General features: G+C 41.9%; 2 protein-coding genes across 2 annotated transcripts; both read left to right on the top strand.

The window, feature by feature from the left end:
* The first annotated feature begins 1,045 nt into the window (after positions 1-1,045).
* LOC139308503 (putative methyltransferase DDB_G0268948) lies at positions 1,046-12,542 on the top strand. The gene is made up of 6 exons (XM_070932076.1): positions 1,046-1,366; positions 4,446-4,603; positions 4,910-5,123; positions 6,446-6,546; positions 7,550-7,687; positions 8,872-12,542. The coding sequence occupies exons 1-6, from the start codon at positions 1,256-1,258 to the stop codon at positions 8,957-8,959; spliced, it is 810 nt and encodes a 269-aa protein (XP_070788177.1). The 5' UTR covers positions 1,046-1,255; the 3' UTR covers positions 8,960-12,542.
* A 1,426-nt stretch (positions 12,543-13,968) lies between these two features.
* CYB5D2 (cytochrome b5 domain containing 2) lies at positions 13,969-23,486 on the top strand. Its single transcript, XM_070945744.1, is given in 5 exon segments — positions 13,969-14,045; positions 14,047-14,306; positions 18,050-18,190; positions 18,856-19,042; positions 21,134-23,486. Coding segments are annotated over 5 exon segments (879 nt in total). The 3' UTR covers positions 21,348-23,486.
* Positions 23,487-23,514: the final 28 nt, after the last annotated feature.

Here is a 23,514-nt window from a genome sequence, read left to right as displayed (position 1 = left end):
CTCCTCCCAGATCAGAGATTTGCTGGCTGAGGAACTCTGGGAGCTGAAGTCCACAAGTCTTAAAGTTGCCAAGGTTGGAGACCACTGTTTCAGATCAAGGACTGAGAGGTTTTTCTGTAAGGAAGGTAGACCCTGGACTGCACAGTATTGAGTTCTGTAATGCTAATTAGGTTATCTAATCAGTACTTAGAAAAGCGGGTTTCCATGGAAAGCAGGAACAATTAGAGTGCAACCTATTAAGTCTAAAAAGGGAGCGGGAGAAAGGAAGAAAACAAGCAAGCAAAATTATTTTTAAAACACTAGAGTGCAATGTTGCAGATTTGTCTTTTAAAATGTGAACTCCACTGAATTCAGTGGGTCTTATTCTGGAGTAAGACATTGATAGTAAGGACAGAAACAGCCTCCCCCCCCCCATAAACTTTGGCTTACAGTCCATCCGATGCAAAATTGATATGGCACAATAATTGAGCATTTGAAATACATCAAGTTTCTGTTTGCTCAAGATAATAATGCTTTTGATAGCTACTTCATATATTAAGCACTAGCAAGGAGTTTCTAAAACAAGGGATGTATTAACCTGAAGCAGGATTTTTAACTATGATCTTCCAGAGATTAGATGGTCCTAGGACAAAAGCAATCTTTTAGGGCAGAGGTGGGCAACTGTGGCCACTTTTATGACTTGTGGACTTCAATTCCCAAAATTCCTGAGCTAACATGGCTGGCTCAGGAATTCTGGGCGTTGAAGTCCACAAGTCATAAAAGGGCCATAGTCTCCTAAAACAGGGCCATCCCTGTTTTAGGGCTTTCACAGGATATGTATTAACACATAAGAATTAATCAGAATTAGAATTACCCTCCAATGATGGAGCAGTTATAACACCAGAAGCTGGGGAATTCTGGGAGTTATAGTTCACACAGCTTAAAATTGCGGAGGTTGAAAAACTCAGTCTTAAGGATTAGTTTCTTGACTATAAGAATATTTTGTTTTTTCAAACTTGGATCTCTTTCTGTAAAGCTTCCACCCATTGGCTCTTATCTCCCTTCCGGCGAACCAATCACATTTGGAAATACGATGCTAAACTATCCCTAAAACGGCCCACCGGTTTATGCACAAAGGAGCCATTCCTCAAACTCCGTCCCGGTTTTTCCGCCTTCCCGTGTGTGTCTATATTGAAGGCGGAGGTTGCCAGAGGCGACGTCACCCACCCTCCCGTCTTTCTCTGTCAAAGTTTAGAAGTTCTTCCACCGCTAAGAAATGGCCACTCGCCTGTTTGAGGATAAAGATCACGCTGCTTTCTATAAGAAATACAGGCTCTCGCTTCAGGAGAATTTGCAAGCCGTGGTCCTCGCGTTCCTAGAGAAAAAGGTAAAGATGGGAAAGCGGATTCCGTTGGGACTTTCAGAGATGCAGCCGCGCAGGTGGAAAATGGTCCACTGAATCCAACTGCAGCAGGGAAAATTCCTTCCCCAGTAAGAACAGCTGCTGTTTGTCGGGATGGAGAACCCCCAATTAAAAGAAAAACATTCAGCAGTTAGAAACATGAGGACTAGAATCTTTGTATTTCAGAGAAGAGATATTTTTAAATTGCTCTTTGCAGAGTACCAAGTTACATCACTCAGCAGAGTTGACATTCCAAAGGGATGAGAAAGTGATAGTTTGATTTGGGCTAAAGCAATTTTTGCTAGTGAAAGCCTGTGACTCTGAGGCAGAATACTTTTCTTTATTTATATTTCATTTATACAGTCTGCATCCTCTGTTTTTGGCTCAGAAAGGTGGGACACACTTTCATCTGGCAGCTTTCTGTGCTCCCAAACAATAAAAATGAGCATGTAAGAATTAAAAATATATATTGCGGGCATATCAAGTTTTCAACATTTCTGACAAACTTATAACATTTTTAAAATCATTTTTTTATTCTCTGGGTAGAAAATTTGGTGGATTAGTAATCCAGATACCAAATGTTATGTTATTCCCTAAAAGTAAATAAAAGTAAAACAACTGGAATAAGCGATTAAAAGGCAAAAGATGGAGAGAACCTTTTCATATATTTCAAATGTATGTAAATCTAATTACATAATTACGAAAAAAGGATGCCTGCTAGAAAAGATTTTTTTTAATACCTGAATGGGGGAAAGGATAGATTGATGGATAGATAAATAGGCCATTGTGGGAGCAAAATGCTAGATTAGCAATACTGTGCAAAGAACATAGTTGGAGGTGCAGAGTCAGAAGAAAACAGAGACTGCATAGGCCATAGAATCGCAGGAATGAAAGAGATCTTGGAGGTCTTCTACCCCCTGCCCAACACAAGAGTCCCTATATACTATCCCAGACAAATGGTGTCAAATCTTTTCTTTAAAACTTCCAGTGATGGATCATCCACAATTCTGGGAGGCAACTGTTCCATTTTTAAATTGTTCTCCCTGTCAGGAAATTCCTTATTTGCAGGTTGGATTTCCCCTTTGCTTTTTGTCCCCTCTTCCCTGTGGCAGCCCTTCAAATATTGAAAGACTGCTACCATTGTCTCCCCAGAGTCTTCTCTTTATTAGGCTAAACATACCTAACTCTCTGAAATGTTTATCATATGATTTAGTCTCCAGACCTCTTATCATCTTTGTTGCTCTTCTCTGTGCTCTTTCCAAGGCCAAGCATCTTTTTTATATCATAGTAACCAGAACTGGATGCAATATTCCAGATGTGGCCCCACTAGGCAGCATAGAGGGGTGCTGTGATTTCCAGTTATCTTGATGCTATCCCTCTGTTGATGCAGTCTGGGATTGTGTTGACTTTTTTTTTTTGAAGCTGCAACACACATACTTAAGTGATGAGCCACCAGCCCATCTAGATCCGTCTCACAGGCACTACAATTGAGCCAGTACCTGTTCTTTTGTTTTTTTCCTTCCTAAGTGCAGGGCCATACTTTTTTCATCACTGAACTGCTTCTTGTTGGATAGGGCCCAATGCTCAAATCTGTCAAGATCAGTGGTGGGTTTCAAATTTTTTTACTACCGGTTCTGTGGGTGTGGCTTGATGGGCGTGACATGGCTTGGTGGGCATGGCGGGGGAAGGATACTCTAAAATCTCCATTCCCTCCCCAATCCAGGGGAAGGTTACTGCAAAATCCCCATTTCCTCTCGATCAGCTGGAACTTGGAAGGCAGAGAATAGATGGGGGCGGGGCCAGTCAGAATTTTTACTACCGGTTCTCCGAACTACTCAAAATTTCCGTTACTGGTTCTCCAGAACTGGTCAGAACCTGCTGAAACCCACCTCTGATCAAGATCCTTCTCAATCTTGAGTCTGTCTTCCAAATTCCCACCCTCTGGAATCAACTTCCCTCGGGGCTTCGGCTGGCCCCTGACCTTCGCACCTTTCGCCGCAAGTTAAAAACTTGGTTATTTGAGTCCCCCGGCCTGGACTGATGGGGTTTTTATGGGTTTTTAATAGTATTTGATCTAAGTAGGCATTTTAACTTTGCATAATGGATTATTGTGGTTTTATTGTTGTGAGCCGCCCTGAGTCTGTTGGAGATAGGGCGGCATATAAGCCTAATAAAATAAAATAAATAAAATAAAATAAATAAATAAATAAATAAAATGTTAGCAATTTCCCCCCAACTTGGTATTCTCTGCAAATTTTATGAGTGTGCCATCAATCCTCTCATCTAGCTCATTTATGAAGTTATTGAAGAGCCCTTGGGCTGAAGTCAGAACCTTGAAGTATCTTCATGCATGCTTCCCTCCACATAGATGTAGTTCCACTGAGACTCACAAGCTGAATCCATCTGGTGGTGGTACTGTCTATGTCACAAGTATATCTTAACCTGAACAACTTTAAGATAAATGAACTCCCAGAATTCCCCAGGCAGTCATGGAGTATACTGGGAGTTGAATCCATTATCTTAAAGATGCTGAGGTGGAGGAACACTGGCCTAGAGGGAGGTGGAATCAGTGTGAGGCCTAAGAATAAAAACACAAGTAGGCATTTATGGGTACAAACTGCTTTTTTTTTTGCCTGGATGGAGAATAGGGTGCATGTTACTACGCATTTTGCTTAATTTGTCTTAATATACTATGGGATCTTTTCCTGAATTTAGTTCCAGGTTGGTAACTAACTCATGATCATAATCTCTTGCTAGCCTCCCATCTGTATCTCTCAGCCATCCAGCCCTGCAAAATTTCTGCTTTTTAGTCAGTTCCATATGCACAGATGAGGGACTGCTTAACATTTTTATTTTCTGAAAATACAACTCAGGCAAGCTGAGCATTTCCATGACATCAATGTAGTTCGCCAATGGCAAGAAGATAATATAAATTAAGTGGCAACAATTGGTTTAGGAGCTGTTGTTGAAAACTAAGAAACTCTTCTTTTGTAAAATATTGAAGAAGATAGTGCTATAAATCATTCTGTGACTTTTGAGATTTATTGCTATTTTTCCTCCAAAGGTGAAATGCTTCCAACTGGGAGTGGATGTGGGATGTGGTTCAGGTCAAAATACTCTCCTGCTGGCCAAGTATTTTGAAAAGGTGGTTGGAACAGATGTGAGTGAAGCTCAGATTGAGGAAGCTAAGCGAGCAGCACATCCTGTCAATGTCTCATATCTGTAAGTAAACATTCAGGATAGTTGGACAATTTTGGTTCGTATATGTCTGATTATGTGCCACAAAAATCTTTGCTCATCTTGCTTGAAATAAGCTCACTAATGATTAGCAAAGACTGTTGTGGCACATAATCAGACATGTAAGAAGCCTACCTTTGGTAAGCAAGTTGAAACAGAGCGCAAAAGCTTTGGGGGGGGGGTGATGCAGCCACAGTTTCACCGAGAGATGGTATAGAAGGCAAATGCAATTGTTTGTTGGCAACGAAGGAGTACTAAGTAAAGTCACTGATTTGCTGGTCTCTCTCATAGTGCAAGTCCTGCAGAGAAGCTCCCATTTGAGGATAATTCTGTGGATCTCATCACAGCTTTTAGCGCTGTGCACTGGTTTGATATCCCCAGCTTCATGAAAGAAATGGACCGGATTCTCAAACCATCTGGCTGCTTTATCTTGTGTTCCAACACTCTTGATATGGAGTGGCACTATGGAGATCAGTCGGAGAAGCTGACGGAGATCTTCAAGGAGGTAAGCACTCTGCAAGCACCCAGCTGAGTGATAGCACCTATTGCCGCATGCATACAGATGGTCGTTAGCTTACAATCAGTCATTTTACAATCATTCAAAATTACAACTTTAATGAAGAAAGTGACTTAAAACCTGTCCTTGCACTTACAACACTTGCAATATCCTTGACATTTTGTCAAGTTAACAAAATTTGGTTGCTTAGCAACCAGCATGCATTTACAACAGTTGCAGCATCCCAGGCAGGGGTGAAATGCTCCCGGTTTGGACTGGATCATGTGATCCGGTAGCGATGCTGGCGGGTGGTTCGGAGAACCGGTAGCAAAAATCCCTGCGCCCCCCCCATGCCCAGCTGAGCGGCGCGATCATCACAGGCTAGTTTTTTTTACTTTTAAAAGCATTTTTTCTACAACCTCTTCAGCCAAAAAAATGCTTTTAAAAGTAAAAAACAAAGCCTCTGATGATCGCGCGGCTCAACTGGGATCGTCAGAGGCTTTTAAAAGCATTTTTTTCTGCAACCACTTTGGACAAAGATGTAGAAAAAAATGCTTGTAAAAGTTAAAAAAAAAAAGGCCATGCCCACCCAGTCACATTACCTCCCCCAAGCCACGCCCACAGAACTGATAGTAACAAATTTTACATTTCACCACTGATCCCAGGGTATTGTGATTGCCATTTGCAACCTTCCCAACCAACTTCTAACAAGCAAAGTCAGTAAGGAAGCGAGATTCACTTAACCGTTTTATTAACTTAACTGCAGTGATTCACCTGACGACCATAGCAAGAAAGATAGTAAAATGGGGGGAAACTCTCTTAACAATTGCCTTGTTTAGCAACAGAAACTTTGCGCTCAGTTGTGATCATAAGTCAATGACTATCCGTACAGTACGTCAAGAACACTTCAATTATTCATTAAAGGTTTGAATCTTCTTAACCCTACAGTTACATGACCTCTGCAAAACCTGCAGGAATCTTAGATGGCAACAAAGAGGTAACAGCAAAGTCTTTGCTTCCACCTAATGGTGGCCTGGATTTTGCAACCCAGATATGGTTATCTTGCTTTAGCATCCGGCAAGGCATCTGTGTCATTTGAGAATGAGATGCATTGCCTGCACTCTTTCCTTTTATCTGTTTGACATCTGCCAGTTTCATTAGGCAATACTGAATTTTGTAATTAAGGAGAGAAAGTGCACATAGGGAAAATTCATGGAGAAGAAGACTTTGATGCTATTGCTTTGACTTATAGGATAAAGGGAGTGAGCAAAGCTCAGCGGTGTCTACTATGAAACCACGTCTAAGTCTTTCTCCCTTTTTTTTTTATGCAGATTCAAGCTCAACTTCTTCCTTATACACATGAAAGGGTCAAATTCGTTGCGGATGACTACAAAGCAATATTTGATGCTCTGCCCTTCCAGGATAAGGAAAGGTAAGTGTTAGATGTATGAGTTTCTGTGAGTGTGAAGCTAGCAGATTGTGAGGTCCAGCCCATGTACAAAATTACAAGAACAAATTATGCATGTCAAAGTTGTAATCCCATATCCATGCATCCGGTGGCTACAGGGATATTAGAATCTGATGGTGGGTCAGTGGTGGGTTGCTCTCAGTTCTGTCCAGTTGTTTAGAACCGGTAGTGAAAGCGGTGGGAGACTCCCCCCACCCGCCCAGACGTCATAATTGACAATCTGTGCATGTGCAGAAGCACGAGCGAAGCAAGCGCACATGTGCACTCCCGTTGCAAACCGGTAATAAAGATAAGTAGAACCCACCCCTCTGGTGGGTCCAGAAGCAAAGCCCCAACAGTGCTGAGACAGACCATGCATTTTTAAATGTTTTACATTTTTTTTTAATTAACCACCTGGAGTCATTGGGAATTGGGCAGCATAAAGATTTAATAAATTATTCTTTGTTGCACAATCAGCCAGATGTTTAGACTGGATTTGGTCGATTCCTTCTCAATGTCCTGGGATAGGAAGATTTTGTTGCTTGATAATATTAAGAGTATCAGAGCAGGATGTAAGCTGTTCTAAGTAAAACTGCCTTATGAAATTGGTGGTGATTTTATCAATGCCGTTACAACTGACAACACTACTGCTGAAAAGGGAAGCCGTTTCTATTCAATGGGACATTGTCCTAAATAGACAAATTGCATTATTTTCCCCAAGCACTAACTGCAGCTGCCCTTCCTTTGCTAACCTCAGTAAACCTAGGATCATTCCATTAATCTAGACCAGGAGTCTCCAACCTTGGCAATGTTAAGACTTGTGGACTTCAATTCCCAGAATTCTTCAGCCAGCTGCTGGATGAGGAATTCTGGGAATTGAAGTCCACAAGTCTTAACGTTCCCAAGGTTGGAGACCCTGGTCTAGACTGCAGAACCCAAGGGGTAAAGTATATGATTCCACCCTAAAAGATATTTTGCTTTTTTACAGAATCACAGATATTGTTGATAAAATTCCCAAAAGTGTCTCTGAATTACTGGGATATCTCCAGTCCTTTTCTATGTACCACAGTTTTCTAAAAGCCCAGCCTGAGGCAGCCAAATCTCTCATTCAGAATGCTGAACAAAGGTAATATGATGACAAATAATTCAACAGAGAAAGCCTAATTAGATAAGATCAAAGAAGGGATTTTTTAATCTAATATTATTGCTTTGTACTAAAACAGCAACCTTCAAAATAGTCAGCAAAAAATAAATAAATACAGTCATAACCTATAGGCAGATAAAGTTAGCGGTATACTCAGAATTAGTAAATCCATTTTCTTCCAACCCTCCGTCCAGATGTGCTGCATCTGCAACTGTCAAAATTCCCAGCAGCAACAAAGCAACCCCAACATATTTAGAAGGGCAAGCTAGAGAAGGTTGAAGACATCTTCATCAGACATCCAAATGTTAACAGTGAAGTATTTTGTAGGTTTTCTACAAAAGGGAATTCTAGGGGCTGCAAGGTGGAATTAAGTCGCTTTATGGCGAGATGGACAGCAAACAAATTTAATAATAATATCCTTAAATTATTCTCTTAATGCAAAATGTTAGGAAGGTGTATGTTGAAACCTGACTGCCAGCTTCATTGGGTTAACTAGCTAGGACTTATAGCTAGATGAGCTAATTCTACTCTATTGTAAAGCTACATTGATAGACTCTTGCAAGTCTAAAAGTGCAATTCTCCCACAGTCTCCTTTGCATCTGAAGAAACTAGGGAGGGTACCTTACGAGCTTCTTGCCCTGAGCTCTTCTCTAGGCAGTGTCTCTTGGTCTCGACTTTCCCACATGCCATTACGCTGACATTATAATTTTCTGGTCTTTAGTCAAAAAATTTTTTAGTACAAGATAACCTGTACTGGCAAAAATAATTCCTTATTGGGTAATAGATAACTCAAAATAGACAAACTATGTTCCCCAAGTGCTTAATTAGCGCATATATCAGGGGTGAAATTCAGCTGGTTCTATCCAGATCCAGTAGGGCCAATTGCGCGAAGCCCCGCCCACCCCTGCAGACGTCATGACATCCCTTTTTTGCGACGATTTTCAGTCTCTGAGCATGGGTAGAAGGCTTTGTGCATGCGCTGACGACGGCATGCTAAGTGAAGCGAGCACGCACGCGGCGTGCGCACGTATGCGAACCGGTAGGGAAGGGAAGGTGAATTTCACCCCTGGCATACATGCTAATCAAGTTCATTCTGATATAATTATTCTTAAGGATTATATATTGCACTGGACTTTGTGACTAATTTTTAAATTTCTCCTCTGTAGAATTCTGGAGACAATGGGAGTTTCTTCACCTGAAACCATGCTGGAGATTTGGGCTCGACAAGTTTGCATTCTGGGTAGCAAAAAGTAATTTTGGCCTGCTTGGGGGTGAGCCAAAAGGAAAACCCCCAACCCATTTCAGTGCCAAGCTTCAGTTCAATGATTACTACTCTTGAACAGCTTTCTAATAAAAGCAATGCCCTGTTTATTTCTAAGAGGAGTGAAAGGCAAATGTAAAATTAAATAACCATTTAAAAAAATGAAAGAGCAGAAGGTGAGGTGAAAGGAACATTGGACTTTAAATAGCTATTCAATTTTCTACCCATAACACTCACTGTGTAACCTTGAGCTAACTATTGACTACCGGTAGGTTTAAATTACTAATTAAACTAGACTGGGAGTTGATTTCCAAACATTTTAAAGTTGCTAAGATTAAGAAACACTGGACTGTTGAACGGACTGCGTGTGACTCAGCAACTGCAGTTGGCTAAACATGGCAGTCCAGCTGCTGTCAAAAACCTGAGGTAATAGTGGGGCTAAAGTTGCTGCTTTGGTTAACAAAAGATCTCTAGGTTCAATTTAAAGTGCAGGTTTTAACCTGTAAAACTTTTCGTCGTGACTCTGGTGTAGGTTCAGGATTGTTCGCAGCTAGAATCTGCCTGTCCTACAGTAGTGGCCAAAATTGTGGAAACCTTTTGGGAAAAGTGTATTTTTGAAGTTTGATGGCTAATAACATCACTTTTTTTGGGGAGTTTCAAGATAATCATATTCCACTGCTGGAATGGCCTGGGAATAGCCCAGACCTTCACCCAATTGAAAATCTATGGAGCCGACTAAAGAAACGTGTTAGTCAGAAGCGACCCAGCAATAAAACCCAGTTAAGAGAAGCAATCATTCAATCTTGGTTTCACATGATAACAGCTGCAGAACTAAAAGACTTGGTTCACTCCATGAGAAGACATTGTAAGGCTGTAATTCATGCTAAAGGTTACTGTTTCGGATATGCTTTTATTAACAATGTAAAACTAACTAACAACACTTATAAAGTGTCTTCAAAGGCAACACCCAGGAACCGGAAACACCTCATAGAGGCACATAGAGATAAAGATTAAAAGCAAACACAACCCCATAACATCTCCCCTTTTCTAATAACAGCAACACTTTCTACAAGTTGAGTCTATCAGGGGGGCGTGAACATCTACCACTCCGAGTAACAATCGGCTCTCTCACACCTGACTCTCTCACGCAGGCCGAATCTCTTCGCTCGCCATTTTCTGAGGCCTCGGATGTTTGGCTATCACCAGACACACCAACTTGCTCAGGACTGTCGTCAATGTCAGACGGGCAATCTTTATTATCCTTAAGTAGGTTTGGCTTGGCAAGTGGCTCTGACCCATCCACTGGATATGAGGAGTCTGGTTGCTCAGCCACACGCAAGTCCGCACGGTTCCGCCGATATTGGGTTCCTCCAACCTCCACCAAATAGGAGCGAGGTGCCACTTGTAAACAGGTACCGCTTTCCCAACGGCCAATCCGATCTCCAGGCAGTGGTCTCATCCAAATTCATTCTCCCACCTTTAACTTTGGCAAGTCTCTTGCAGATCTATCATATTTGGCCTTCGCCACTTGCCTCTTCTGCCGTAGCCTTTCCGGGACCCCTTGTATCACCACGGGCTCAAGCAACTTATTTGCCATGGGTAAGGATGTCTTTAATCTCCGTGACATTAATCTTTGTGCTGGGCTACTGTCCATACCTTCGGTTGGGGTATTCCTCCAATGTAAAATAGCCTTCCACGGATCGCTACATTCGCCATGTGCTTTCCTACATAAGTTCTTAGCAATCTTTACAGCTGATTCGGCTTTTCCATTCGCTTGCGGATAACGTGGCGATGAAGTAATATGATCAAACCCCCACTCAGCAGCAAATTTCTTGAATTGCAGACTTACAAATTGAGGACCATTATCTGTAATCACTACATTTGGTTGCCCATAACGTGCAAACTGAGACTTACATCTCTTGATGGTGGTCTCAACTAAAAGGTCTGGAAGGAGGTCAATTTCCCAATAATCCGAATAATGGTCCACTATTATCAAGTGCTCTTTCCCTGCATAATTAAACAAGTCCACACTAATGATCTGCCAAGGTCGCAATGGTATCTCGTGTGACATCATAGTTTCTTTCTGTTGCCAATATGCATATTTATTACAGATTACTGACAAAATCCTCAATTTCGCCTCGCATATTCGGCCAGTACAATGTGTCACGGGCTTGTCTATAGCATGCCTCCCCACCAATATGGCTTGAATGAATGTACAATAACATCTCCGGTCTCAATAACTTTGGCACTATAACTCTTGGACCCTTATACAGAATGCCATCTTGTACAGCGATCTCATCTCTGAAGGAATACAATCATGGGAACTGCCTCTTTCACATATAGCCACCCACTCAGCACGATATTCTTTAGTGTCTGTAGGGCCACGTCAGCGTCCATATGTTGCCTCAACTGCTGTAACCGCTGATTCGTAACATTAAGATAATCTGTTTGGTTAATTTCAGCAAAACATATTTGTTCCTGTCGCAGCCAACAAACCGGTGTTATTAGCTAGTTTTAGAAAATACGCTTTTCCCAAAAGGTTTCCACAATTTTGGCCACTACTGTATGCATTTATTCCAAAAAGAGATGCTCTAGGACTCAAATAAGGTTTTAGGGAAGGGAGCCTAGAAGTGGTGTTTCTCAAGAGCTCCAACATAATGGGACAGCTGAGACAGTTTTGCTGCCAAACCTGCCTGGTGTTTGCAAAACCTTTAAAAAAACCTGAAGGGCATTTGAACTTATCAAACGTTTTTCTTTCAGTGGTATGTTTTTTAAATAATGGATTTTAGGGGTGTTGGAGGAATATTTTATTTGCAATGGTTGCATTTTGTAATAAGCCGCCTAAGTGTTTTGTAATTGGGCAATATACAAATTGTTGTAATAAATCAATAATAAAAAGCCACCTATTAAAGACCTAAGAACAGAATCTAATTGCCATTAATCATGAAACTCTGTAAGATTACACTATACCATTCATTCCATGGATCAACTTCAAAGATTTTCCCATAATGCCCTCTTTTATAATCAGGATTAATTATTTTGGTGCCTTTGGCTTCCTTATAAATGCTTCTGTTTATCTTCATTCTGCATATTTTCTACATAGATCTGTTTTGGACTGATTAAAACATTCAGAGGGTTCTTTCAGTTAAAAAGAACTTTAGAGAAAAATGATGCTTTTTTATTTCAGGGATTCATAAATATACTTCCCTATTGGACTTGATGAAGTAACAGGCTCTTTTCCCTTTCTCAAACAGAAAACAATGCAGGATATATATTGCAATAAAAATAAAAATAATTCCCTCAACACTGTCAAACTAGTTACTAAGTCTGCATTACTATTAATCTTTTCATCATTCCTATCACCCATCTCCTCCCACTTATGACTGTATGACTGTAACCTTGTTGCTGATATCCTTAAGTTTTATATTGACTGTTTTCCTATGACTATCATTAAGCGTTGTACCTTATGATTCTTGACAAATGGCATCTTTTCTTTTATGTATATCGAGAGCGTATGCACCAAGACAAATTCCATGTGTGTCCAATCAAACTTGGCCAATAAAGAATTCTATTCTATTCTATTCTATTCTATTCTATTCTATTCTATTCTATTCTATTCTATTCTATTCTATTCTATTCTATTCTATTCTATTCTATTCTATTCTATTCTATTCTTTGTCTAAATGTGACAGGCTGAATAATTTTGGTTTAAAATCTATTGCTTTCCGGACAATGGGCTGGATTCATAGTATGTCAAAGTTGTGCTACTAAAAGATCTGTTAGATTCAGCCCTGTTGATTTAAAAGGGGACAAATCTATTTCAAGGCCTATCCTAAACACAGTCAGGTTGCTTCCAATCTCTGACTTTAGAAAGCAAACAGCACACTATTAAACTGCTCAGCAGTGCTGCTTAGTGGAGCTTCTATAACAAGAAACAAGCCACATCCAAAGAGGTATGGCTTCCATGCAAAAAATAAAATAAAAAATGACATAGGCAGTTTTAGTGATTGGTTTGGTTGCTTCCTAGAGAAATTGGATGTGGACCTGCATGGATGTAGGTCACAAAGGTGGATGAACAGGTGACCTTTGATAGGAGGATAAGGTGGGCTGGTCATCTTGGGGATTCTAGTGGCTTTATGACTTCATCCATGCAGGCTAAAGTGTCAGTTACTGTCGGTTATCAGTTATCAGAGCAAAGTTGCCTTCCCAGAGGTAAGCTGCTCTTCAGCGGGGCTCCTGGACTCTGGGGGAAGCTTCCCTCTTTTAGTAGCCAACTCTTAGGGTGGTAAATGAGGGTGAGAGTTTGAGTTAGGTTTAGGGTGGAGATGAGGATGAGGGTGAGGGTGAAAAGGTGAGGGGCAGGCTGAGAGGGAGGGTGAAGTTGAGAGTCAGGATCAGAATCAAATTCAGAGGGAGGGGGACATTGACGGAGAGGAGGGAGGGCAGGCAGAAACGAGATGGGGGGTTCTAATGCCTTTATGACTTCATTCAGACAGGTTATTATCAGAGATGAGGCAGAGGGAGGATGAAGGACGGGGAGGAGGTTGATGCTGGCAAGCAATGGAGCTGGAGGACAGTGTTTTATGCCACAGAAACCATTTCCCTCTAGGACCAAAAAGAGAACAGCATTCCCAAGCTCCGGGATTTTCTTTAACAACTTTCCAGTTTATCCAATACAGTAGTTCTGTGATTTCCTGTTGGTCTCCTATCCAAATACTAACCGGATATTCTGCTCCTGCATAGTTTCCGAACTGGCACTTTCAGCTGCCGATACACACCACGCGAATATGCAAATATGTAAGGCCTAAATCCTTACTGGCGTCGTAGCCTCTTTGCTTTGCTTTCCAAGGCTTATATTTTCTGACCCAATGGGAAAACCATGAAAAACCCTGAAGCTCGGAATTCGTGCTTCTCTAAACTTTTTTTCTGTCTAGAGTGACACAGGAGCCTTTAACATAGCTGGGCAGAAAAGCCAATCAGAGTCCTCTAAAACCGGCGACCAATGACCTTACAGGAAATCGTGACGCGTGCCCCGTTTTCTTACTCCCCAGGGGCCATTTTGAGTGCTGGCCCCTGCCCTTCTCATGCTGCGGCCGGCGCTGGCTGCTCTGGCTCTGGGCTGGGCGGTCGCTTGGCTGGCGGCTCGCGGCTTCGCTCCCTGGTGGTGGTGGCTGGGGCAGAATTGCAGCGGGGAGGCGGTCCTAACTGCCGCCGAGTTAAGCCGTTACACGGGCACCGAGGGAAGCCCGGGACTTTACCTGGCCGTGTTGGGACAGGTGTTCGACGTGCAGCAGGGGCGCAGGCATTACGGCCCCGGAGGCGCTTACGGCTTCTTCTCAGGTACCCCCCCGCCTCCCAGTCCCTCTTTCCCACCCAGGTCCGGGTAAAGGGGTGAGTCCTTTATCCCCCGCGCGCGTGTGCGGTGCAGGGGGTGCAAATGGACATGATCTACACCAGGGGTCCCCAAACTTGGCAGCTTTAAGACTTGTGGACTTCAACTCCCAGAATTCTGGGAGTTGAAGTCCACAAGTCTTAAAGCTGCCAAGTTTGAAGACCTCTGATCTACACATATACATTAGAATGAACTGTCTGGTTTGGCTCTGCAACCCAACAAGACAGACACAGACTTCAGAGGGTAATTAGAACTGCAGAAAAAAACAATTGCTACCAACCTGCCTTCCATTGAGGACCTGTGTACTGCACGAGTCAAAATAAGGGCTGTGAAAATATTTACTGACCCCTCGCATCCTGGACATAAACTATTTTAACTCCTAACCTCAAAATGACGCTATAGAGCACTGCACATCAGAACAACTAGACACAAGGACAGTTTTTTCCCATATGCCATCACTCTGCTAAACAAATAATTCCCTCAACACTGTCAAACTATTTACTAAGTCTGCACTACTATTAATCTTCTCATCGTTCCCCCCACCCATTTTCTCCCACTTATGACTGTATGACTGTAACCTTGTTGCTTGTAGCCTAACGATTTATATTGATATTGTTTCCTGATTGCTTATTTGTAACCTATGACTATCATTAAGGGTTGTACCTTATGATTCTTGATGAACGTATCTTTTATGTACATTGAGAGCGTATGCACCAAGACATATTCCTTGTGTGTCCAATCACACTTGGCCAATAAAAAATTCTATTCTATTCTATTCTGTTAACTTTATTGTCACTTTGAATGTACACTAATCGGCATACATTAAAATGAAATTTCGTTGCATGCAGCTCTTCAAAGGGTCTCCACCTCCAATATACATTACATAAACATGACTAAAATAAAAATAAATAAACCAATAAAAATAAGACTAGAATACAGAGTTGGAACACATGTGACTCTGACATCTGACTTCCTGCTGGCATCCCCACTGACTTTGCTTCTGGGAAATCAGCAGAGAAAATCACAAATTGTTATTATGTGATTGTGGATGATGCAACAATAGCTATAAGTATGAGGTCTGGTCTAATGACCACTCATACAGTGGAGTTGTAAGTTCGAATGGTCATTGAATGACTGGTCGTTAAATGAGAACTAATTGTAAGAATTATTTTTTAAATTATACAGAATAAGAGCTGGAAGGGACCTTGAAGGTCTTCTAGTCCAACCTCCTGCTCAGGCAGGAAAACTATATCACTTCAGACAAATGGTTATCCAATCTCTTCTTAAAAACTTCCAGTGTTGGAGTATTTACAACTTCTGGAGGCAAGTTGTTCCACTGATGAATTGTTCTGTCAGGAAATTTCTCCTTAGTTCTAGGTTGCTTCTTTCCTTGATTAGTTTCCATCCATTGCTTCTTGTCCTGCCTTCAAGTGCTTTGGAGATTAGCTTGACTCCCTCTTCTTTGGGAAGAGAGATTCTCCTATTTTCCTCTTTCCAAGGGGGCTGATTGAAAACTGAAATGTCTGGATTGAGATTCCAAGCTCCAACATACACCTTGACACCTTCTGACTCTAGGTATTCTCTATGAGGGGACCCCTTTTATATCCTTCCAAAGGACCACTGTGCCCTATTTTTGTTTCATAATATAAAGCACGACCACTGATGGATTACGTGCCATCAGTGGCACCAAATAGATTTGCTCCTTGCCCCCCACCTTCCATCATTATCTGTCCCTAACCTATTTCTTCAAGTCTTTCCAAGGGTGGACTCCCCACCATTGCAACTGAGCCCCGCCCATGTTGCTACTTGTTATCCTCTTTTCTTCCATCTTTCCCACCTTTAGAGCCTTTTCCAGAGAGCTGGGTATATACAGTGTGGTTAATTATGCGGCAAATGCATAATTTGTCTGAAGTAGGATAATTTCAGCATGCTCCATTTGTCCCTAGCGTGAATTCTCTGGATTGATTTGGTCGATGATCCAAAGGATTGTTTTCTTGCCATTCACGGTATTCTCAGGAGTCTTCTTTAACAACAAAGTTCAGAGGTGTCAATACTGTTTCTACTCTACCTCTTCAGTCAAATTTTTGCTTCCATATCATGGTTTGCATGATTCTGATCTTTGTAGGGATACACACATCATGGCATTTGAGTATCTTTTCCAAGGCCTTCGTGGTTGCTCTGTGAAGAGAATTCATTTACGGTAACTTAATTTACATTATGATTGTTTTTAAACATTTTAACTGTATTTTTAATTGTCTTGTTTTGTTATTGTGTGCACTACAATAACAAGAGTCACAAGTGTGAGTTGGCCAATTATATAGATAACATTGGTGTCAAGAGCCTGTAGAGTTTTTGCAAATGTGTGTATTTAATTTATGGGCTGCCCAACTCCCAGATTACTCTGGATATCTTACAATTAAAAACTAACTTATTTAAAAGAAAAATACAATACATTAGAAGAGCAAAGTACAAAAACAAAACAAAAATGTCCGGTTCCTAAGCCCTGAGAGAACCACCAGGTAAATGGTTATTTGAGGGACTGCCTTGAAATTACATCTGCCCCTCCCATTAGATCTGTGCAGGTGGGATCAACCCTTGTCTTTTTGATCCTGTGATTGCTAAGTAGCTGGATTCACACAAAATGGTTCATCCGATTGCCTAAAAAAACATTGAGTTTCATTTGCCTAGTGCAGGCGTGTCAAACTCAAGGCCTGCGGGCCAGGTCTGACCCGGGGGGGTGCTTAGATCTGGCCCCCGGTACCGCCCTGGAAACAGTGAGCTCCATTTTCCCTAGCAGACGGTTGCAGGAGGCCATCCCAGCCGAAAACTGAGCTCAGGAGCCTGTTTTCGCTGGCAGAGCGCTCGGGCCACAGGCACCCCTGACACAAGTGACATCAAGCTGGCCTTGCCCATGCTGGTCATTCCCACTCCGGCTCCCCAAGGTCGAACAAAACCCTGATGCAACTCTCAACGAAATCAAGTTTGACATCCCTGGCCTAGAGAGTCAAATTTTAATTTTGGTTAGGTTTTATGGTTTAGATTAGGGGTGAAATGCTCCCGGTTCGGACCGGATTGCCCGATCCGGTAGCGATGGCGGCGGGTGGTTCGGAGAACCGGTAGCAAAAATCCCTGTCCCCCCCCCTCCCCCACCATGCCCGGCTGAGCTGCACGATCATCAGAGCCTTTTTTTCCCTTACTTTTAAAAGCATTTTTTCTACAACCTCTTCCGATGAAAAAATGCTTTTAAAAATAAATTTAAAAAAAGCCTCTGATGATCGCGCGGCTCAGCTGGGATCATCAGAGGCTTTTCAAAGCATTTTTTTCTGCAACCTCTTGGCTGAAGAGTTGGTAAAAAAAATGCTTTGAAAAGTCTCTGACGATCCCAGCTGAGCTGCCTGATAGGCAGAGAGGCATTTTTTAAAGAGCCTCTCTGATGATCCCAGCTGAGTTCCTGATTAGAAAAAATGCTTTGAAAAGTTTTCTTTTTAAAGTTGGCCACGCCCACCGTCACATTACCCCCCCCCAACCAAGCCACGCCCACAGAACGGGTAATAACAGGTTTTACATTTCACCCCTGGCTTAGATGTATGCAGAGCTAGTCTATTTTATTAGCTGATGTACAAGTATTATACAAGGCCAGACATTGGGTTAATTGAGTGACAAAGCAGGTGTTTTCTGTTTATTTGTCCAGGGAAAGATGCCTCCAGAGCTTTTGCCACAGGTGACTTCACCCCAGCTGGCCTGGTGGATGATGTTTCAGGATTGTCACCACCACAAATGCTGGCCATCCAGAACTGGCTTTCTTTCTACTGTAAGAATTATGTGCATATCGGTATGTAAAGATGCCTTGAAACGACAGACACCAATCAATTTTGCTTGCACCAACTTTTCAGCCACATCTTAGTGTAGTGTGTTCTTAACTCAGCTGATATAGATAGCTGCTCAGAGTTACCTTGAGGTAAGATGGACGGCCTTTAAATTTTATAAATAATTATCTCTTACCAGCCCATCTTGCTATGAACAGTCAAAATATGGAATTCCTATTGGGGTATGTAAGAATATCAGGGTTATTAAGAGAATGTAGAGTGTTTAAATAATTTAGGACACTTAATGGAATTTGCCTTAACTTATCAATTATTTTTTTATCAATCTGGAAGAAACTTGTAGTCTGGAAGCTTTTATTATTGCTCCCATTTCAAGTTGTTTTCACAGTTCAGCAAAGAAACAGAATTTGATGTAAAATAGTAGTAAGTAAACTTGCCAAATGCACCAAAGCTACATACTTTTAAAAGGAAAAGAAATCCAACAGTGGAGAGCAAAAAACTATTAGCCTAACCATTTTCCCATTAAAACCCAGTTTATTGCTCAGTGAATTAACAAAAAATTAGAGTGAACAAAACATGATTAAGCCAAACATGTAAATGTAAGTTCATATGGTGGTGTCTCAGGGATGAGTGTACGGTGACATGTATTATCTATTACCTCATTTTTCAAAAGGCAAAGTAGCTGGACAATTTTACCAAGAAAATGGGGAACCTACTAAGGTTTTGGAGGAGGCCCAAGCTCTCATCGAAGAAGGGGAGAAGCTGCAGGCCCAGGAGGTTGAGCGAAAAAACCAGTTTCCACCTTGTAACTCTGAATGGAGCTCAGCTGGAGGAAGCAGGGTCTGGTGTTCCAAGCAGAGGTAGGATTTGCAGTTAAAACAGTGAAGGACATGATGATAGTGAACCCACCAAGTATAATTGTATGATGCAGATATTGGATCTATGCATCATCGTCATAAGCTTGAGATTCTTTAGTAACTCTTTGTTGTGTCATTGTGAAGGTGGGTAGTCTGTTGGTGGCAGGGAGAAAGGTTTTCTATTTGTCTTACTGCTTGTGGTAGTAAAGTTATTTTTTAAAAATAAATAAACTGATAGTGCTCTTTTAATGCTGCAGTAGGAGTGTGATGGCTCAGCAGTTAAAGATGTTGAGCTTGTCGGCTGGAAAGCTGACAGCTCAGGTTCGAAACCCAAGCACTGCACAACAGGGTGAGCTCCCATTCTTACCCCAGCTCCTGCTCATCTAGCTCAAAAATATGCAATTGCAAGTAAATTAATAGGTATCATTTTGGTGGGAGGCAACAGCGTTCCATGCCTTTGGCATATAGCCATGCTGGCCACACGACCACAGAAAATGTCTTAGGACAACCCTTGGCCAAGAAACGGAGATGAGTACTGTGCCCTAGAATCAGACACAACTAAACAGAGAAACCTTTATTGTTTATTACATGTAGTCTTCGTTTAACAGTAGTAATAGGGATTGGAGCTCTAAACAGTGTGGTTGTAAAGTGCAACATCATGTGACTGCTTGATTAGCAACAGCAGTTCTGGCAGTCCCCAGTTAGTTTTACGCAAGGACCTCGTGTGATCACAACTGCCAGTTTTCCCATTAGCTTTGCTTGTGGGAAGCAAGCAGGGAAGATTGCAAATTGCAATTACGTGATTGCAGGATGCAACAGTGGTCATAAATCTGGGCTATATTACAATGACAAGATTGAGGGGATGCTGTGATGGCTGAAACTTTGAAGACCAGCCATAAGCATCATTCCTTCAGTGCCCTTAAAAGTTCGAGCAGTCACTGAACAAGTGGTCATTAACCGAGGACCATCTGTACAGTTCTTACCTTTTTTAAAAATAGCAGGAAATCATTTGAAGCATCAAGAGCTGGAAAATACAGCTTGAGAGGGCCTGTGGCAATAGATTATCCATACTTGCTATACACTGCGGTTTAGAGCTGTGTTTCTCAACCTTTGCCACTTTAACACCTGTGGATTTCAACTCCCAGAATTCTGGGAATTGAAGTCCACAGGTCTTAAAGCTGCCACGGATGAGAAACAATGGTTTAGAGCTGTGTTTCTCAACCTTTGCCACTTTAACACCTGTGGATTTCAACTCCCAGAATTCTGGGAATTGAAGTCCACAGGTCTTAAAGCTGCCACGGATGAGAAACAATGGTTTAGAGCTGTGTTTCTCAACCTTTGCCACTTTAACACCTGTGGATTTCAACTCCCAGAATTCTGGGAATTGAAGTCCACAGGTCTTAAAGCTGCCACGGATGAGAAACAATGGTTTAGAGCTGTGTTTCTCAACCTTTGCCACTTTAACACCTGTGGATTTCAACTCCCAGAATTCTGGGAATTGAAGTCCACAGGTCTTAAAGCTGCCACGGATGAGAAACAATGGTTTAGAGCAGTGTTTCTCAACCTTGGAAGCTTGAAGATGGGTGGACTTCAACTCCCAGAATCCCCCAGCCAGCGCTGCTGGCTGGGGGATTCTGGGAATTGAAGTCCACCCATCTTCAAGCTTCCAAGGTTGAGAAACACTGGTTTAGAGAGTTAAGTGGCTCAGTTTGTAATCAGAATGGGGAAGATGAAATGTTTTTTTTTCTTCATTTGGCTCAGTATCTATAGCACAATATCATCTATGTATTGATAGTCTGAGTTCTGGCCACAGGCTATATTAACACACTGCTAATGTTAGGCTGAGTTAAAACATGATTGCAGTGCAGTGCAGTGCAGAAATGGTGGAGGATGCAGAAGCCCTATCAGTAGCTTTTTTAAAGCAGCTACATTTTTTCCAAGATTGCATTGCTGTCTTCAATTAGCATGTGATCTTGGGGTTAGACATAGCTTTTAAAAATTGCAGAAGCTGCTGTGTTCACACACTCTACAACACCACTGTTAAACATGTCCATTCTTCCCGTTTGATTCATTTCTTCTTCTTGTGCTTTTCAGTGGCGGCATCAGCCGAGAATGGTCTGGTGTACCTAGGAAGCTCTATGAACCTGGGTCCAGTCGTAGCCATTGCGTTTGCATAAAGACAGAAGAGCTGCTTCCTGGGCAAGAGAAATCCACTCGGCTAAGCAACCAAGGAAAGTTGAACAATCCTAACCTTCAGGAATACGAAGGGTGTCACCCACTTTCTGAATGGTGTGCTTTGAAAGAATGAGTCAACTGTACCTCACTGAAGATTAAAGACGTCTACACAATCCAGGCATTAAAGGAAGCCACTTTTAAGGAAACGTAACTATGTATTTTGACACACTGTCCTAACCTAAAAGTATAGCTTGCAAAATTTGAATTTGCAATTAAAAACCACTCTTTAAAAATATGGGTTTGTAAAACATAAGGTAAAAAATAGGCATGGAGAGAGTGCTTTAAACAATGTGTGTTTAAAATCATGGCAGTTGATGATGCTTCTCTAAGCAGAGGATTCTAGCACTGGAGGAAGAGAGATTTTCATTGGCCCTGAAGAATGGAGGTGTAGAATGGGCTCCCAGCACCTGCTTCGTAGGTCATTGATTCCAGCATTTGAACCAGAAGTATACGGGTAGATCACAATTTGTGACTGGTCGCTTAGAGATATAATGAACCTAACCCTGGGGCTATGACAACTGGAATTTGGGCACTCAAGAGTTGGGCAATATTTATGGCCATTTGCAGTGTCCTATGGTCATCTGAGAGGGGATGCGGTGGCTCAGTGGCTAAGATGCTGAGCTTGTTGATCAAAAGGTCGGCAGTTCAGCGGTTCGAATCCCTAGTGCCGCGTAATGGGGTGAGCTCCTGTTACTTGTCCCAGATTCTGCTAACCTAGCAGTTCGAAAGCACATAAAAAATGCAAGTAGAAAAATAGGGACCACCTTTGGTGGGAAGGTAACAGCGTTCCATGTGCCTTTGGTGTTTATTCATGCCGGCCATATGACCACGGAGATGTCTTTGGACAGCGCTGGTTCTTTGGCTTTGAAATGCCCCGCCCCGTAGAGTTGGGAATGACTAGCATATATGTGCGAGGGGAACCTTTACCTTTACCTTTTTATGGTAAAAGTAAAGGTTCACACATTTTACAGCTGTTTTGCCAAAAACTGGCATTTACTTCTGGTTTTCAGCAAAATGCACCCATAGTGAACCATGGGTTTACTTGATGACTGCAGCAAAAAAGGATATAATCAGGTCAGTTATGACACCAACCCTTTTTATGACTATCACAACTTATCACCTTGATGGGCAAGCTCTATTATGGTTGTAAGTTGAGGACCACCTGTAATTGATTTTCTAACTCGTATAAAATGGCTGTATTGATATAACAAAAAGACAAAAAGACAGGTTTTCCCATCCAGTTGTGTCCAATTTTAGGGGTGATGCTTATCTTCGTTTCTTAGCCAAGGGAACCAGCTTTGTCTGAAGATGCTTCTGTGGTCACGTGGCCAGCATGACCATCTGCTGAGGCGCATGGAACTCTGTTCTGTTCCCATCAAAATGGTACCTATTTATCTACTTCGGTTTGCATGCTTTCAAACTGCTAGATTGACAGGAGCTGAGGCAAGTAAGCTCATCCCACTGCATGGCGCTCATTCTTGAATGGGCTTTCAGCTTTCCAGCTGACAAGCTCACAGCCTTTAACCGCTGTCACCCTGCCTCTTATTTTGATATAACATGCAAGGCTAAAATATTGGATCTGCACAACGCATGAGTTCTAAACTGATCCTTTTATAAACCATATTTAAGTAATAACTTGATTCACTTGTAAGGGGGCCATGATGGCTTAGCGGTTAAAGGCGCTGAGCTTGTTAGCCGGAAAGCTGACAGTCCAAGTTCAAGAACTGTGCACTGCATAACAGGGTGAGCTCCTGTTACTTGTCCCAGCTCTTGTCCACCTAACAGTTTGAAAGCATGCAGTAGAAAAACAGCATCCCATGTCCCTCAGCATACAGTATAGTCATGCTGGCCACATGACCACAGAAATGTCTTCATACAACCCTGGCTCCCTCGGCTAAGAAACGGACATGAGCACACTACAGTTGGATACAACTGGACAGGGGAAACATTTACCTTTATCTTTAGATTAACCCTGCTAAATTATGGTTTGTTAGATAACTTAAAAGAGTTTAATGTTCTTGCTGCTCTTCAGTAAAACATGCCTATTGAACTCCCACTTGATATGTTGTATTGTTTCCCATCTGACTTAATTTACTACTTCAGGTTATGGTTTGTATTAACCATCAAACAAACCTCTTATGATCTTGAGCAAATTGTAATATCAACACATCTGGAAGATACCAACTTGGAGAAGTGAAAATTTAAAAATATTTTTTTCTGGATAAAATTGGGCATTACTA

Source organism: Pituophis catenifer, unplaced genomic scaffold (assembly GCF_029215685.1).
Source record: "Pituophis catenifer annectens isolate HBS135680 unplaced genomic scaffold, rPitCat1.0.hap2 SCAF_1, whole genome shotgun sequence".
NCBI classification, from domain to species: Eukaryota; Metazoa; Chordata; class Lepidosauria; order Squamata; family Colubridae; genus Pituophis; species Pituophis catenifer.
This window is presented reverse-complemented; position numbering and strand designations above follow the sequence as displayed.